This window comes from Microcaecilia unicolor, chromosome 2 (assembly GCF_901765095.1).
Source record: "Microcaecilia unicolor chromosome 2, aMicUni1.1, whole genome shotgun sequence".
Classification (NCBI taxonomy): Eukaryota; Metazoa; Chordata; class Amphibia; order Gymnophiona; family Siphonopidae; genus Microcaecilia; species Microcaecilia unicolor.
Window position 1 is genome coordinate 69,425,816 of NC_044032.1, and position 15,540 is coordinate 69,441,355.

Below are 15,540 nucleotides of genomic sequence, written 5' to 3' on the forward strand. Positions count from 1 at the left end.
GTACTAGTATTCATAGAAGATGCACATACCGAGCATGCACCACAAGGTCTGTGTCCAGTTGTGAGCTGTGATGTTGATCTTATGGTAGGTAGAGCAGAGGGAGCCACTATCTCCTTAATATTTCTGTTTCTTGTTTGTGCTACAGTAAGATGTTTGTTCTTAAAGCAGTCCAAATTCTCCAGAATATGCCAATGTTTCTTCAATATTCTTTGTATATCAGATGACAAATTTGAGAATCTGAGGCTACATACTATGTCAGGGTTCTTTTTTTTGTACCTGGCTTTGTAACAGTGTCTCTCTATTTGCCATTCTTGCCTTGGTCAATCCTCTGTTAACACTTTCCTTAGAATAACCTCTTGAGAAAAATCTTTTTGCCATAGGTATAGCTTGATTCTCAAAGTCGTTATAATTACTACATAGTTTTCTTAAACGAAGGAATTGTGAATATGGTAGGTTCTGTTTTAAACTTCTGTTGTGAAAACTCTGGAAATGCAAGAAGTGATTCTTATCAGTGGGTTTTCTATATATCATGGTTGTAAAGTGATATGTTTCTTTTTTGATGAGGATGTCTAGAAACGGTATTTCTTCTTTGTTGTGTTTCATGGAAAATTTCAGATGTGGATTAAGATTATTCAGCCATTCATGGAATTCCTGAAGTCTGGTGACATTCCCTTTCCATAAGATCAATATGTTGTCAATATAGCGTTTCCAAAATTTTAGCTCCTCCTTAAAAGGGTGATCTTCTAGGAATTGGTACTCGAAAAAGGCTACATAGAGAATGGCCAAGTCAGGTGCCATGCTCGCTCCCATCGCTGTACCTTTGATTTTTTTGTAAAAGGAATTCTGGAAGTTAAAAAAGTTCTCTTGTAGTGCTATAGGCGCCAGTTGAATAATAAAAGTAGTAGGTACTCTTGGGTTATTTTCTCTATCATTTAGGACATCAGTAATGATATCCAAAACAGGCTGATGAGGGATATTAGTATATAACGACTCCAAATCTAAGGTGACCATAATTATTTCAGTAAGATCACCATCGTATTCTTCCAACAAATTGATGACATGTGAAGAATCCCTGATATAGGATTTTACAAGTGGAATGAAAGGTCTGAGAAAGGTGTCCACAAAAATGGAAAGAGGTTCAAGAACAGAGCCTAAACCCGATACGATCGGCCTTCCTGGTGGATCAGTCAAGGATTTGTGAATCTTTGGTAAAGTGTATATAATCGGTGTTATGGGATATTTAGTGATGAGAAAATCTCTCTCTTTGCTAGTTAGGAAGCCAGATTCAAAGCCAAAATTGACCCAAAAATCAATTTCTGTCTTGAGTTCTTGATAATATTGAGTGTTGGACAATTGGCGATTAATCTCTCTGATATAGTCGCTTTTGTTAAGAATGACAATTGCGCCTCCTTTATCGGCTGGTTTTATAGTGATGTTTTCATTAGTTTTCAAATCATGTAATGCTTTATTCTCCGCCGTGGAAAGGTTATAGAGTTGTCTTTTCTTCTTTTTTTCTAATGCCTCAATATCTCGAAGCACACATTGATTGAACGTTGATATAAATGGGTCAGTGGGTCCCGGAGGTTGCCATTTGGACGGAGGTTTAACGACTGAAGGGTCCAAATTAATTGAATTATCCCCAAAAAAATGCTGAATCTTAAGTTTCCTTTCGAATTTATTCAAGTGGGTCATAATTGCGGGAAGGAACAAATTTAAGGCCTTTCCTTAGAACTGAAATTTCTGCATTTGTTAGAGTTATAGATGAAAGGTTGATGATCGGGATATCTAGTTCTTGTATGATTGATGGCGTGGATATTGTGTCCTGCCTCTCCCTCTGCCGCGTCCTCTCCCTCTTCCTCGAAATTCCATCCTGGATATCGGTTGGTATTCGTACTCCTGGTATCTGTTTTTGGTCTTGTGTTGATTTCAATTACCCGCATATAGACTGGGTTAATGTAACATCTGTACACGCAAGGGACATAAGATTTCTTGATGAAATCAAGGACAGCTTCATGGAACAGCTAGTTCAGGAGCCGACAAGAGAAGGAAAAATACTAGACTTAGTCCTTAGTGGTGCTCATGATCTAGTGCAGGGGGTAACGATACGAGGGCCGCTTGATAACAGTGATCATAATATGATCGGTTTTGATATTGGCATTGAAGGAAGTGAAACTAGGAAATCAAGTACGCTAGCGTTTAACTATAGAAAAGGTGATTACGACAAAATGAGAAAAATGGTGAAAAAAAGACTGAAAGGAGCAGCTCGCAGAGTAAAAAACTTGCATCAGGCGTGGATGCTGTTTAAAAACACCATCCTGGAGGTTCAGGACAAATATATTCCACGTATTAGAAAAAAGGGAAAAAAGACTAAACGTCAGCCGGCGTGGCTAAACAGTAAGATAAAGGAAATCATTAGAGCCAAAAAACAATCCTTCAGAAAGTGGAGAAGAGAACCAACTGAAAGTAACAGGATAGATCATAAGGAATGCCAAGCCAAATGCAAAGCGGAGATAAGGAGGGCAAAAAAGGACTTTGAGAAGAAATTAGCGTTGGAAGCAAAAATACATAGTAAAAATTTTTTTAGATACATTAAAAGCAGGAAACCGGCCAAAGAGTCGGTTGGGCCGCTGGACGAAAATGGTGTTAAAGGGGCGATCAAGGAGGACAAAGCCGTAGCGGAGAAATTAAATGAATTCTTTGCTTCGGTCTTCACCGAGGAGGATTTGGGGGGGACACCGGTGCCGGAAAGAATATTTGAAGCGGGGGAGTCGGAGAAACTAAACAAATTCTCTGTAACCTTGGAGGATGTAATGGGTCAGTTCAGCAAGCTGAAGAGTAGTAAATCACCGGGACCTGATGGTATTCATCCCAGAGTATTAATAGAACTAAAAAATGAACTTGCGGAGCTACTGTTAGAAATATGCATCTGTCCCTAAAATCGAGTGTAGTACCGGAAGACTGGAGGGTAGCCAATGTTACTCCGATTTTTAAGAAGGGTTCCAGAGGAGATCCGGGAAATTATAGACCGGTGAGTCTGACGTCGGTGCCGGGCAAGATGGTGGAGGCTATTATTAAGAATAAAATTGCAGAGCATATACAAAAACATGGACTGATGAGACAAAGTCAGCACGGATTTAGTGAAGGGAAGTCTTGCCTCACCAATCTAATGCATTTTTTTGAGGGGGTAAGCAAACATGTGGACAATGGGGAGCCGGTTGATATTGTATATCTGGATTTTCAGAAGGCGTTTGACAAAGTGCCGCACGAAAGACTCCTGAAGAAATTGCAGAGTCATGGAATCGGAGGTAGGTATTATTATGGATTAAGAACTGGTTGAAAGATAGGAAGCAGAGAGTAGGATTGCGTGGCCAGTATTCTCAGTGGAGGAGGGTAGTTAGTGGGGTCCCGCAGGGGTCTGTGCTGGGTCCGTTGCTTTTTAATGTATTTATAAATGACCTAGAGATGGGAATAACTAGTGAGGTAATTAAATTCGCCGATGACACAAAATTATTCAGGGTCGTCAAGTCGCAGGAGGAATGTGAACGATTACAGGAGGACCTTGCGAGACTGGGAGAATGGGCGTGCAAGTGGCAGATGAAGTTCAATGTTGACAAGTGCAAAGTGATGCATGTGGGTAAGAGGAACCCGAATTATAGCTACTTCTTGCAAGGTTCCGCGTTAGGAGTTACGGATCAAGAAAGGGATCTGGGTGTCGTCGTCGATGATACGCTGAAACCTTCTGCTCAGTGTGCTGCTGCGGCTAGGAAAGCGAATAGAATGTTGGGTGTTATTAGGAAGGGTATGGAGTCCAGGTGTGCGGATGTTATAATGCCGTTGTATCGCTCCATGGTGCGACCGCACCTGGAGTATTGTGTTCAGTACTGGTCTCCGTATCTCAAAAAAAGATATAGTAGAATTAGAAAAGGTACAGCGAAGGGCGACGAAAATGATAGTGGGGATGGGACGACTTTCCTACGAAGAGAGGCTGAGAAGGCTAGGGCTTTTCAGCTTGGAGAAGAGACGGCTGAGGGGAGATATGATAGAAGTGTATAAAATAATGAGTGGAATGGATCGGGTGGATGTGAAGCGACTGTTCACGCTATCCAAAAATACTAGGACTAGAGGGCATGAGTTGAAGCTACAGTGTGGTAAATTTAAAACGAATCGGAGAAAATTTTTCTTCACCCAACGTGTAATTAGACTCTGGAATTCGTTGCCGGAGAACGTGGTACGGGCGGTTAGCTTGACGGAGTTTAAAAAGGGGTTAGATAGATTCCTAAAGGACAAGTCCATAGACCGCTATTAAATGGACTTGGAAAAATTCCGCATTTTTAGGTATAACTTGTCTGGAATGTTTTTACGTTTGGGGAGCGTGCCAGGTGCCCTTGACCTGGATTGGCCACTGTCGGTGACAGGATGCTGGGCTAGATGGACCTTTGGTCTTTCCCAGTATGGCACTACTTATGTACTTATGTACTTATGATATTGTGGATGTTGGGAGTAATGTCTCCTTTCTGTTTTCTTTCTGAATTTTGTATCCAAAAGTGTGTCTAAAAAAGTAGAATTATTATCCTTACCTGGTATTAATGTGGAGTCATTGATGGGGGTGGAACACGGTGAGGTGAAAAGTTCATCCGAATCATTTCGTATCCTTTTGCGAGCTCTTTCTTTGTTGTGGCTTGTACTCTCCTCTGGATCTTTTTCTGTAACACAAGCTTCAGTAGTACGTTGGTTAGTTGAGGATTTCCTCTGATATCTGTTCATTGATTTAGAGGATGGTGGTTTGATTTTATTAACCCATGGGTAGACATAGCCGCGTTTATATTCTTCTTCATCCCGTTTATATTTGTCATATTTAGTTTTTTTAATATCCCTCTTGTAACTATCTAGTTTTGCATCAAGTGCTGACATATTGCTGTCAAAACTGGGGTCTTCTCGTTTTAAAATATCTACTCTTTCTTTTGTTTCATTTTTATTGTTATCCAATTTCTCTTTTGATGTTTCAATAAGGAGTATCATCAAGTCAAGAGAACACTTGTCGGGTCATTGATTAATAAAGTACTCCTGTTGTCCTAGTTCTGAAGGCCCAGTGTTGCTTTTTTTCTTCTGATTCTCCTTGTACTGTAGCATATTCTCCCTGGGTGTTTTGAGGGAGGAGGCAATATTCTTGGAGATTATTTTGGGGTTGTAGCCTTTCTGATTGAAGGCTGCAGTCAGGCTTTAAGGTGTCTGTCTCTGACCCCTGGGTATCTTGTGGCTTGGCTGTAAATGATGGATCTTTTTGTATGTGAAGGATGGAAGCTGGAGTTGTGGAGGTAGCTGCATCTGTCTGTGGGTTTCTTGTATATAGATGTTTGTATACAGCCATCACTGATTGAGACCGTGGTGTCCAAAAAATTGACTTTTTCTGGGGAGTAGTCAATTTTGAATCTGATTGTAGGATGGTATGTATTGAAGGCAGAATAAAATTGTTTCAGAGTTTCTTCACCCTCCGTCCAAATCATAAAAATGTCATCGATGTACCGGTAGTATTTTAAAGGTTTGGTCTGGTGTGTATTCAGAAATGTCTCTTCCAGCTGAGCCATAAAAAGGTTGGCATATTGGGGTGCTGTCCTGGTGCCCATCACAGTGCCCATTATTTGCAGATAGATATCATTGTTAAAGCGGAAGTAGTTGTGAGTTAAAATGAATTTGATTAATTTTGTAATAGTTTCTGGTGAGTATTGATGATCCAGTGTGGATTTTTTTAGGAGTCTTCCACATGCAGCTATGCCATCCGCATGTGGAATGTTGCTGTATAGTGATTCTACATCCATCGTGACCAGAAGGGTGTTAGGTGGTAGTTGCTTGATATTTTTCAATTTATTCAGAAAGTCTGTGGTGTCTTGTATGAAGCTGTTAGTTTTGTGTACGAGAGGTTTCAGAATTCCCTCTATGAATCCAGATATTTCTTCCGTGAGTGTGCCAATACCTGATATGATTGGTCTGCCAGGGTTTCCCGGTTTGTGGATCTTGGGTAGCATGTAGAATGTGCCCACAGCAGGCTGGTTTGGTATGAGTTTCTTCAGGTGAGGTTGCGCTTGTGTAGGAAATGTTTTGATAAGGTCTTTCAGCTGTTTTGTGTAATCCTGTGTGGGGTCCTCAGTTAGTTTCCTGTAGTATTTATTGTCTGAGAGCTGTCTGTACCCCTCTTCAATGTATTTTTTTATGTCCATAATTACCACTGCGCCTCCTTTGTCTGCGGGTTTGATGATAATGCGTTCGTTAGTTTATAGGGTTCTTATGGCCGCTCTTTCTGGTGGGGTAAGATTGTACAGGATTCTCTTTTGTTTGTTGGAAAGTTGGGATTTCACCCTATGTCTGAAACTTTCTATGTAATTATCCAGCTTGGGATGGGATAAGCATGTCAGATCACTTAGGAACAGGAAGAATTAGGGGTTACAGAGGATGGGTCATATGGCCTTTATCTGCCGTCATGTTTCTATATCAAGTCACCAGTGTAGCTCTAATACCCTAAGGCAACGATCCTCACTATTTTTGAAGAGAGGGGAACATTGCCAAAAAGACTTCAATGTGAGAGCCTGGACCAGTGCTGAATAAAGTCGATGGTGCACAGAGCCCAATAAAGGGGGAAGGGGATGACCCTTTCCAATGATGTAGCCAGTCTGGATACTCAGGCACACTCGGAGTAATGTGTGTAAATTAAATGCCCACGTTTCCCCTAAAACTTTTTTCCCCTAATACACTCTCTCCCAATCCTATCCCAATCCTTCTCAACCTCTACCAGCTCTCGGCCAGTGCGGCAAGACATACGATTGGGGGGGGGGGGGGGGGGGGGGGGTACACAATGGGGTGAATGAGTGCGTGTCAGTACAATGTGGCACAGCATACAATGGGGGGAGGGGGGGTGGCGGGAATGAGCACGTATGAAAGCGCAGTGGAAAGGAAGTGTTGTGGCAGCTTTTCCTGCAGTCTTTGTGGGCTATAACCAATGGTTTCTTTCTATATTTAATTTGTTTATATATTCTGCCCAGAAGTACAGTTGCTGTTTGTGCTTTTAGCTCTACTTTCCCTCTAGATGTAAAAAGATTTTGGGTGAACTGAGTCTATACTAAGTGAGGAACTCTTCTTTCACAGCTCTGTACCTTTAGCAGATGCTCACCTGTGTCCAGCTTTGCTTGATCCGATATACAAAAGTTATTCCTACTGCTCTGGAAGTTTAGGGGAGAATTCAGTAAATGGCAGTGGGAAGATCTGCGCTAAACTAGTATTCTGCAAAGGAAACGTAACCTGTACAGAATATCAGTTTAGCCTGCATCTCCTGCCTAACTTTGTGCACAGCACGTACGCATGCCAAATCTGGTGTAAATGCTGGCACCCAAATTACATTATTCTATATCACTCCTAATTTCTGGGAATGTCCCTGACCTGCCCATGCCCCTCTCAGATATTCATTTAACTGTGCTACCTTGTGCATCCCAGAAAAACTAAACACTTTCTTAAGCCAGAAGCAATAAGATATTTACTAAACCCTGTGCTCCACGTATCAAGTTGAAGCATGATCAAGACAGATGCACAAGTGGTCATAAGGGTGAGGAATGAATAAGCAGAGATTGAGTGGGCCATATAGAGTTACAGAAAGTAAGCACAACTGGTCAGACTAGTTGGGCCAACATCTACTGTTACTAGGTTATTACATCTTATTCACTTTCTCACCAGATGCCAATGTTATAAAGATTTATTATTTTTTTATTCAAAGGAAAAGAAAAAAAAACAGTATGTACATGTATTTCAGTGACATCTTAACAACTGATGTAGGCCTTGCAAACACAAATTTTAAGAAGTTCCCTTCTAACAGTTCTCTGCATCATTCTCTGTTGCAATGGTTCAAAGTCGTTGCCTCATCTTCCTCTGTCGCTTGAACGCTTTGTCTTTCCTTCTGATGTTGCGTTTTGGCTTTGGCGGTATTGTTTCTGTCTGCAATGGCTTCTCAGCTGGTGTCTGAAAGACGTCTTCTGTGGAGTCCACTAGTACCACAGTCTTCTCTGTCTTTTGCTTCTGCAGCTCCTTCATCTGCTGTTTCTCTCTGAACTTAGAAGCAGTGGACAATCGTAGCATGCGCCGATGCTGGAAGAGAAATAAAAAATTAAAAAGCTTACGTAGTGCACTAGAACGCCAATACTCAAAACTTGTGTTGGCTGTGACGAAAGGCTTTTATTACAAAAGACTCTCCCTGGTTTCCCCCTCCCACCATCCCAACCTCTGGTGTGTACAGCCCTGATTAAACTGTCAGACAGGAGGTTCAGACTGGAGTCTCCTGTGCTGCAGCAAATAGTGTTGTGATGTGGTCTATGTCTGTGCTTCTTGGGGCACACCAGTCAGTCAGATTTTCAGGATATGCACAACGAATATGCACAAGAGAGATTTGCATACACAGGAGGCAGTGCACGCAAATCTATGTCATGTGCTAAACTAGTATTCTGCAAAAGGGCATGTGGATCTCATGCCTAATTTTGGGCACAGTACTTACGCCTGACAAAACCTGGTGTAAATGCTGGCACCCAACTAATGATGCGCAAATGACACGCTGATTAGCGCATGATCCTTTATTACCTACAAAATAGGTGGTGGTAAGGGCTCACATGCTAATCTTTTTTTTTAATGAGAGTGTCTCAGCTGTACTTTATTGATCAGACCCGACACGGTCCATGTTTCGGCAATCAAATTCCATGTGTCAGGGGTCTATTGTCTCAAAAGAAACACTTCGTCAGTGTTTGACTTTTTTTTCGCATCGCAGACTTTTCACTACGTTTATTATTCGTTCCCACGCTTTCTCGGCGTCTCCCTCAGAAGTGTTTGACTTTTGTTTTCCCATTATTGGATTATCTGTTTTTTCATCATTGGATCATCTGTTTCTTTGGAGACATCAGACCACTGATGCAGGCATTTGATTGCCGAAACACGGACCGTGTTGGGTCTGATTGATAAGTACAGCTGAGAAGCCCTAATTTTGAAAGGCGCATTGTGCTTTTTTTAGGATTTTAGCTTTTGCTGCTTTGCTTTTGGATTCCCTCTACCTTTATAATCTTTAATGGCCATGCACTAATGGCAACATTAGACGTGGCCATTATTGCTAGAAACTGGAAAGCCATTTTCCAGCTGCGGGAAGAAATAGCACGCAGGAAAGACTCACGTAAGGGTGCACACTAAGGCCACTTTTTCCTGCACCTTTGTAAAAGGACCTCTAGTTTTTCATTACAAAAACTATTTTTCTATTAAATATACTTCAGAAATTAACCAAATCATTTTTTTAATCTGAAGATAAATAGCACTAATAGAGAAACACAGGAACATTTTAAAAAGAACATTTCATCAAATAACATGCCAGTGTAACTATTTACCATGTTTGGAGACTGGTAATGTGCATTTTCATAAAGGGTTGGTCCTCCAAAGCTGCCCTGGAATATTTTGATGAGATTTAAAACAAAACGGGGTCCAATTTCTACCAGAGATGCATCTTCTTCTATAATCTGCAATCAAAAATGGAAAAGGTTTGCTTTAGGGTTCGAAGTCTGGATATGCTGGTAAGCAGAAAAAGCAATGCGATACATAACCTGCACCAACAAAATAAAAATTCTTCACAGATAACTTAGTCCAGACAGAAATCAAAATCGATTTATTCAACAAGGAAAATTATTATTTAAACAAAAACACAGCAGCTAAATCTGTTCCTTCATGTATGTCGGCAATCAAACCGATGAGACAACTGTACTTGAGCATTTCACAGAATGAACCGAGAACTACAACCTGATACCCTGGGGAGCCCAAACTGCACTCCCCCCCCCTCCGTCCGTCTGTCCTGGAATGGCATGCTATATACCTGCTTAAATTACAAGGCAAGGAAGAATGGAGGTCACTTCTAAAGTTTCCATGCAGACATGTTCACTACAGTATTTTATTTCTTGCCTGCTGTAGTGTTTTATTTACACTGAACAGAGAAAGAAAGGACATAAGTGGCAAGAAAGAACAAAAGGACAAAGGTTATAGTAAGAATAAAAGTTGTGCAGGTGAGGGAAAGGACGGGTGCTAGGCAAAGCAAAAGGTTGAGCAGGGATAAGGGGTCCTCATAGAAGAAGACAGAACACGGACAGTAATACAGGTGATAAGCAGGGGGAGAATAGGGAGTATAAGAAGCTTGCAAATAATTGAAAGAGGGACTAGGACTCCGTACAAGGAAGATGCAAGGAAGGGACGGAAGAGAAGAGAGACCGGTGTAAGTTAAAAGGGTTCAGGACGGGTAGGATTCACTCACTATAATAGAAGAGTGTAAAAGGAGAGAGAGAGTAGGCGTCCACCCCAAAGAGGTAAGGCAGAGATTAAACGAAAGATCAGGGACGCAATTAAAATCTGCGGCTTGAAGAGCAAACCAAAGGAAAGAGCGAAACCTCAGAGCAAAACAGGGAAAGAATGAGTTCACATCAGCGTGCTTTAAAAATCCAACTACAGGGAATAGAAAGAGAAAGATTAACAGGTCCGCGTAGGGACAAGAAGGAAACAGAGTAAGGTCAAAGAGCAGGGAGAGAGAGACAAGAAAAGCGGCCGTAAGGGAAGCCCAAGGAAAGAACTTGGTGCAGACCTTGGACACATAATATAGCAATATCCCCTCTGCGGCCAAGGACAGACAGCCAAAGGGTCAGAGACCAGGGTAGAGGAAGGCAACAGAGAAAGAAAGGAAGGGTCAGCAGTCGGGGTACACCACTGTTTTATTTACCCCTCTCTAGACCTCCAGGGGACCCATGCCCACGAAGATGAAGAGTGGGTTTCAGAAGGCTCATTTTAAGTCTATTACCCAGGACCTCGGCTTTCTGACTCCTTGTGTCTAAGTGTATCTTAGGGCATCTATTCTCCCACATAATGCCCTAAAGAGCAGGTGCCTCATCACTTAGGTGAACACTATTTAGGTAGGGATGTTCAGAGAAACAGATAGGCAGTCAAGGAATCACAGACTAAGAGAGTAAGTGTTAGAAATAATCTTTATTCTCACCAATTGGAACTTCAATCTGGCACACTCATCAGTCAGATTCTCAGGTGGACCGACCGTAGTTCTGCCCTCTGAGTAGAGTTGGGGAAAAATCCCAACTCCGCCTAGATTTGCTGGCCTTATAAACCATCTGCTGTCCATTCAATTCAATGGGCACACATTTTTTTCATCTGTGAATCATACTTTCTGACAGTTTGCTTAACCGCAGATCAGGTGCCCATCTTCTCCCTCCTTTCACCTATTTCTTCATAACTCATTTCCTGAGTTGTAAACATCTTTCCTAATATACAGAGATTAGTATTCATATCTCATGAACCAGGATGCCATCTTTACAAAAGCAAACTCCATCTTATGAACCAAACTTCTTACTATTTTTGCCATTAATTCCTCCATCTTGGCCCTTACACTGTATTTGAATGTCACACCAGATCCTAATAAGGCTTGCCAAGCGGTCCTGCTTCCGCAGGCACTCAGCCTCAGCTTAGGCTATAGAACTCGGCCCACCACTATTCCAGTGGATGGGTCTCAAGTTGTGACACATATTAACAGTAGCTTAGCACAGAAAAAGAATAAACGTTTCTGCGTGGTCATTAGTCACACACATGAAAAGTCTCACAGGGGGAAATTTTATAAAGCTTTTTCCATGCGTAAAGTCTGTTTTATATAGAGAAAAGGGCTCTATATGTGCATGGAATGCAAACCCCTACTTTTACACATCAGGGTACAGGCATTCGGGGGGGGGGGGGGGGGGGGGGGGAGGGCACAGTTTGCAACGGGAGAGTAGTAATACACACACATTTTATAAGTCCCACAGGTACACATGTAGCAAACAGCCACAAATGTACACCTTCAGGCAGGGTAAATGTGTGCAATGGCATTTGTACACTATTGGGGCTAGTTCTGTGAGCCTGTTCTTTAAAGGCACTTACCCCTAATTCTATAAACGGCGCTTTGAGATACACCCAAATCATACACACATACACACATCTTAATTGAATTAGCCAATTAATGCCAATAATTGGCTTAGTAACAAGATATTATTGGAGCTAATTAGAATTAAGATGTACGCACCTAAATGTTACACACATCCCGGAAAAGGGAGGGTCATGGGCGCGGTTTTTGGTTACGTGCACAATTATAGAATAAGAGGGCTCTGCACCTAAATTTAGGCCCAGGTATTTGTCCTTCCGTGGTACTTATTTTTAATGGCTGCACACTAATGGCACATGGCCATTAATAGAAAAATAGACAATTGGTTATTTTCCAGCTGTTTTTTTCCGTGTGGGAAAAATCCATGTACGGATGCACTAAGACCACTTTTTACCCTTTAATGATATATATCAGCAAATACTTCTCTTTTGTCTCATTAAGAGGTCCTTTTATTACCGCAGCTTAAAAAGGCTTACTGTGGGATGTGCTGAGGCATCCTGCAGTAAAATCCCAATGTATGCGCACAAACCACATGCTAAAAATATTCCTGAATTTTTCTTAAAGGGTTCATGTCTCGGGAAAGGGGTGGAAGAGTAGGCATGACAGCGCAAATCAGCACAGCCATATTATCACAAACAGAATAGCATGGGAGTGGTGCACAAGTCCTTACTGCTTACAAAATGGGTGGCGGTAAGGGCTCGCACATTAATTTTTGCTAACGCTAATAGCGTTAAATTGAGAAAATTGGCCATGTTCCGGCTGTGGTAAAAACGGCCTTAGCATGCAGGAAGGACCCGCAATAAGGGCAAACTAAGGCCACTTGTTACTGCAGCTTAGTAAAAGGACCCCCATATCCTTTATGCACGCTGTTTTTTGGAAATTGTCAAAACGATAATAGCACAATATAATTGGAATCAAAAAGTTTAACAAAAATAAGGGGAAAAATTGGCTTGAATCCTAAATAACAGCACTACATTTACAGTTACTAAAACTTCAGCCAGTCTCTGAAATTAAGCAGCAAGAAAAGATTTGCACATCTTTCGCTAACATTCCTTTCCTATCAGGAGACAAAACGCAGACAGTATCTGAGTACATTATTATCACTGCTATGGATGCAAATGCAAGCACTTCTGTATTGTACAGTACTGAAAGCCACCACTATCCATTAACATGCAGAGTGAGACCATGCACCCTGCTGCAGGGCAGGATTAAATACTGTGATACATCTTTCTTTATCTAGGTTCTCAGAAAACTACTGCTGCTTTGGTTTAACGTGTATTCTCAGATTATTAATAAAAATAAAATACACAGAAGAATTGAGTGATTTATACACATTCTGAAAAACCAGGCTAAAATTATAGCAGTGACTCAAAGTATCATGCTTAACATTTGCTTGGGATGGGGTAGGGGGAAGAGGTGAAAATGGAAGGCTGTAGGAATCTGAAAGAAAAAAAAAAAAAGAGAGAGAGAGAGAGAGAAACCAAAAGTAATTTTCTTCCCTTTTTCTCAGAATCACCTTGATGGTATTTTGATCTGCAGGTGATAAGGGGGGGGCTTTCAATGCTCATCATACAGGAAACAAGACTGCTCAAACTCTGGAAGGAATACTAATCTTGGAATCAGCTTCAGACTTTACTGGCAGAAGAAGAACAAATCTTCAAGCAGAAAACCTTCATATTTTGTAAAAACCCCAAAGAAACTGTGTATCAGTTTTCAGCCCCATTGTGAAAGGATTTGCTTCACAAGCCTGCAATAGGGACCAGCTTGCATGTCTTGACCTCATCTGCGCCAGAAAGCATCCACCTCTTTACTCACAGTATAAAGGAGGCCTCAGTTCCTCTGACAGGGAAGAATTAAGAAGGGTGGCTCACCTGATAGTTCCGGAACCAGATTCTGTTATCCACGACAGTGAAGGTGAACACATGGTCTACAAACGGCTGGCTCTTGGGATGATATTGTGGAGTAGAAAAGATCTATCAAATTAAAAAGACAGGTTGCTCACATGCTGTGCTCAGTTCACTATCAAGCTGTTCACACACAAGGTAGCAAGAAACCCTTCCAAAGGACAAATGCCACCAAGTGGTCACTCGAAGCAATGTTAACATTTAGTTAACCCTTAATTCAATCTCATACCCAAGGTCATCTTCATACCCTGAAGACATTTGCAGACTGAAATGCTAGTAATGTATTTATTCGTTTTATCTAACAATTTTATAATCATACGTTATCCACATAATCTAAGCAGGTCACAAGGAAACATACACAAATTAAGAAAAAGCAATACAGAAAATGCAAATGCACAATAAAACAATAACACATCTAACTTGAAAACATTCTATAATGACAAACAAAAATTAAAATGTAAAACTACTTAAATTAACAACTTCTCAATGTCAGTACAAAACATCACACCATGCAGAAACACAGTTCATCTGTCTGCGAACATAATTTAACTCTTTCAATAAAATGCCTTTTGAAACAATGGAAACATACTTGAACATTTACTGCTTCAAGAAGAGTATGCCTGGTTATACTTACTGAGAGCAGGTGTATCACAATGCACCTATATTTACAAGCCAACTTTCATTTACAGAACACTAGCATCCTAGCTAAACGTGTACTTTAGGCACAAACACTTATGCTGGCCATAGAGCTTAAATGTATAACTTATAGTCTTCTATAAGTTACACGTTTAAGTGTAAGTCTCACCCAGATATAATCCACGTGCATGCCTATCTGCAAAATACGTTTACTATGTAACACGCAAGACAACTCAACTATTGGTATGTGACCACAGAAAGGAATAGCTAAGATTTGTTTTTGCATTTTAGGAGACCTCCCTGATGCAGGTTCTGACAACATGTGCCACGTCGGAGTATTAGTCTCCTGCTATAAAGACGTCTGCACTTGCAATTTGTACTTGAATGTGAAGAACAGAAACATGTAAGTTTTCATCATTTATGATACAGAAATGTTTAAAGACTAAAGTGATATTTAAAATGGACCAATGAAGATTTGGGTCCTAAGATTTATTTATCTGTTGCATTTGTATCCCACATTTTCCCACCTATTTGCAGGCTATTGGTTCCAACATACTTTTTAACTGCTATCTTTTCCTCTGATGGTCCCTACAAAAATCTTTCAAATGTATAGGATTTTTTGAAAAGCTGGCTATTGGGATATTATATAAGACATGCAGGTATTTACAGAATAACATTTTTGCATTTAGTGCACACAAAACCATATATATGCTTCTATTCTAATCATTTATGAGTGCAACCGACATGTAAATATCAGCACCTTCTTTAAACAATTTACCCCATTCTGTTCAATTCACTTTTATTTATTTTTTTCACTTTGGTGTATAATCTCTCACTATATATCCTTTAATTATCATTTCAACTACAAACATTAACATTACTTGCTCAAGCTGTGAGTTAAGGTAATACATAAACAACAGAAATACTTGTCAAATATTAAAAAAAGAAGAGACCACAACACTCATATCAAGAGTTGTACAGATAGCTGCTTTCTATCTAAGCACAGCGCAGAACATCTATGAGGGGCAT

The 15,540-nt window shown here is 40.8% G+C and overlaps 2 protein-coding genes across 2 annotated transcripts in view; one reads left to right on the forward strand and one right to left on the reverse strand.

Annotated features, from left to right (window-relative positions):
- TTC23L (tetratricopeptide repeat domain 23 like) overlaps nucleotides 1–15,540 on the forward strand; it is a 101,171-nt gene that overhangs the window by 84,523 nt on the left and 1,108 nt on the right. Inside the window, exon 12 of the transcript XR_003940973.1 lies at nucleotides 14,803–14,914. The gene's annotated coding sequence lies outside the window, so the exon portion shown is untranslated. The remainder of the gene's footprint in view (nucleotides 1–14,802; nucleotides 14,915–15,540) is intronic.
- Nucleotides 7,721–15,540, reverse strand: part of BRIX1 (biogenesis of ribosomes BRX1) — a 30,816-nt gene continuing 22,996 nt past the window's right edge. Inside the window, exons 8-10 of the mRNA XM_030193021.1 lie at nucleotides 13,843–13,944; nucleotides 9,402–9,530; nucleotides 7,721–8,127 (exon numbers count right to left, since the gene is read on the reverse strand). Of these exons, the coding sequence (XP_030048881.1) occupies nucleotides 7,888–8,127; nucleotides 9,402–9,530; nucleotides 13,843–13,944 (471 nt within the window). The 3' untranslated portion in view covers nucleotides 7,721–7,887. The remainder of the gene's footprint in view (nucleotides 8,128–9,401; nucleotides 9,531–13,842; nucleotides 13,945–15,540) is intronic.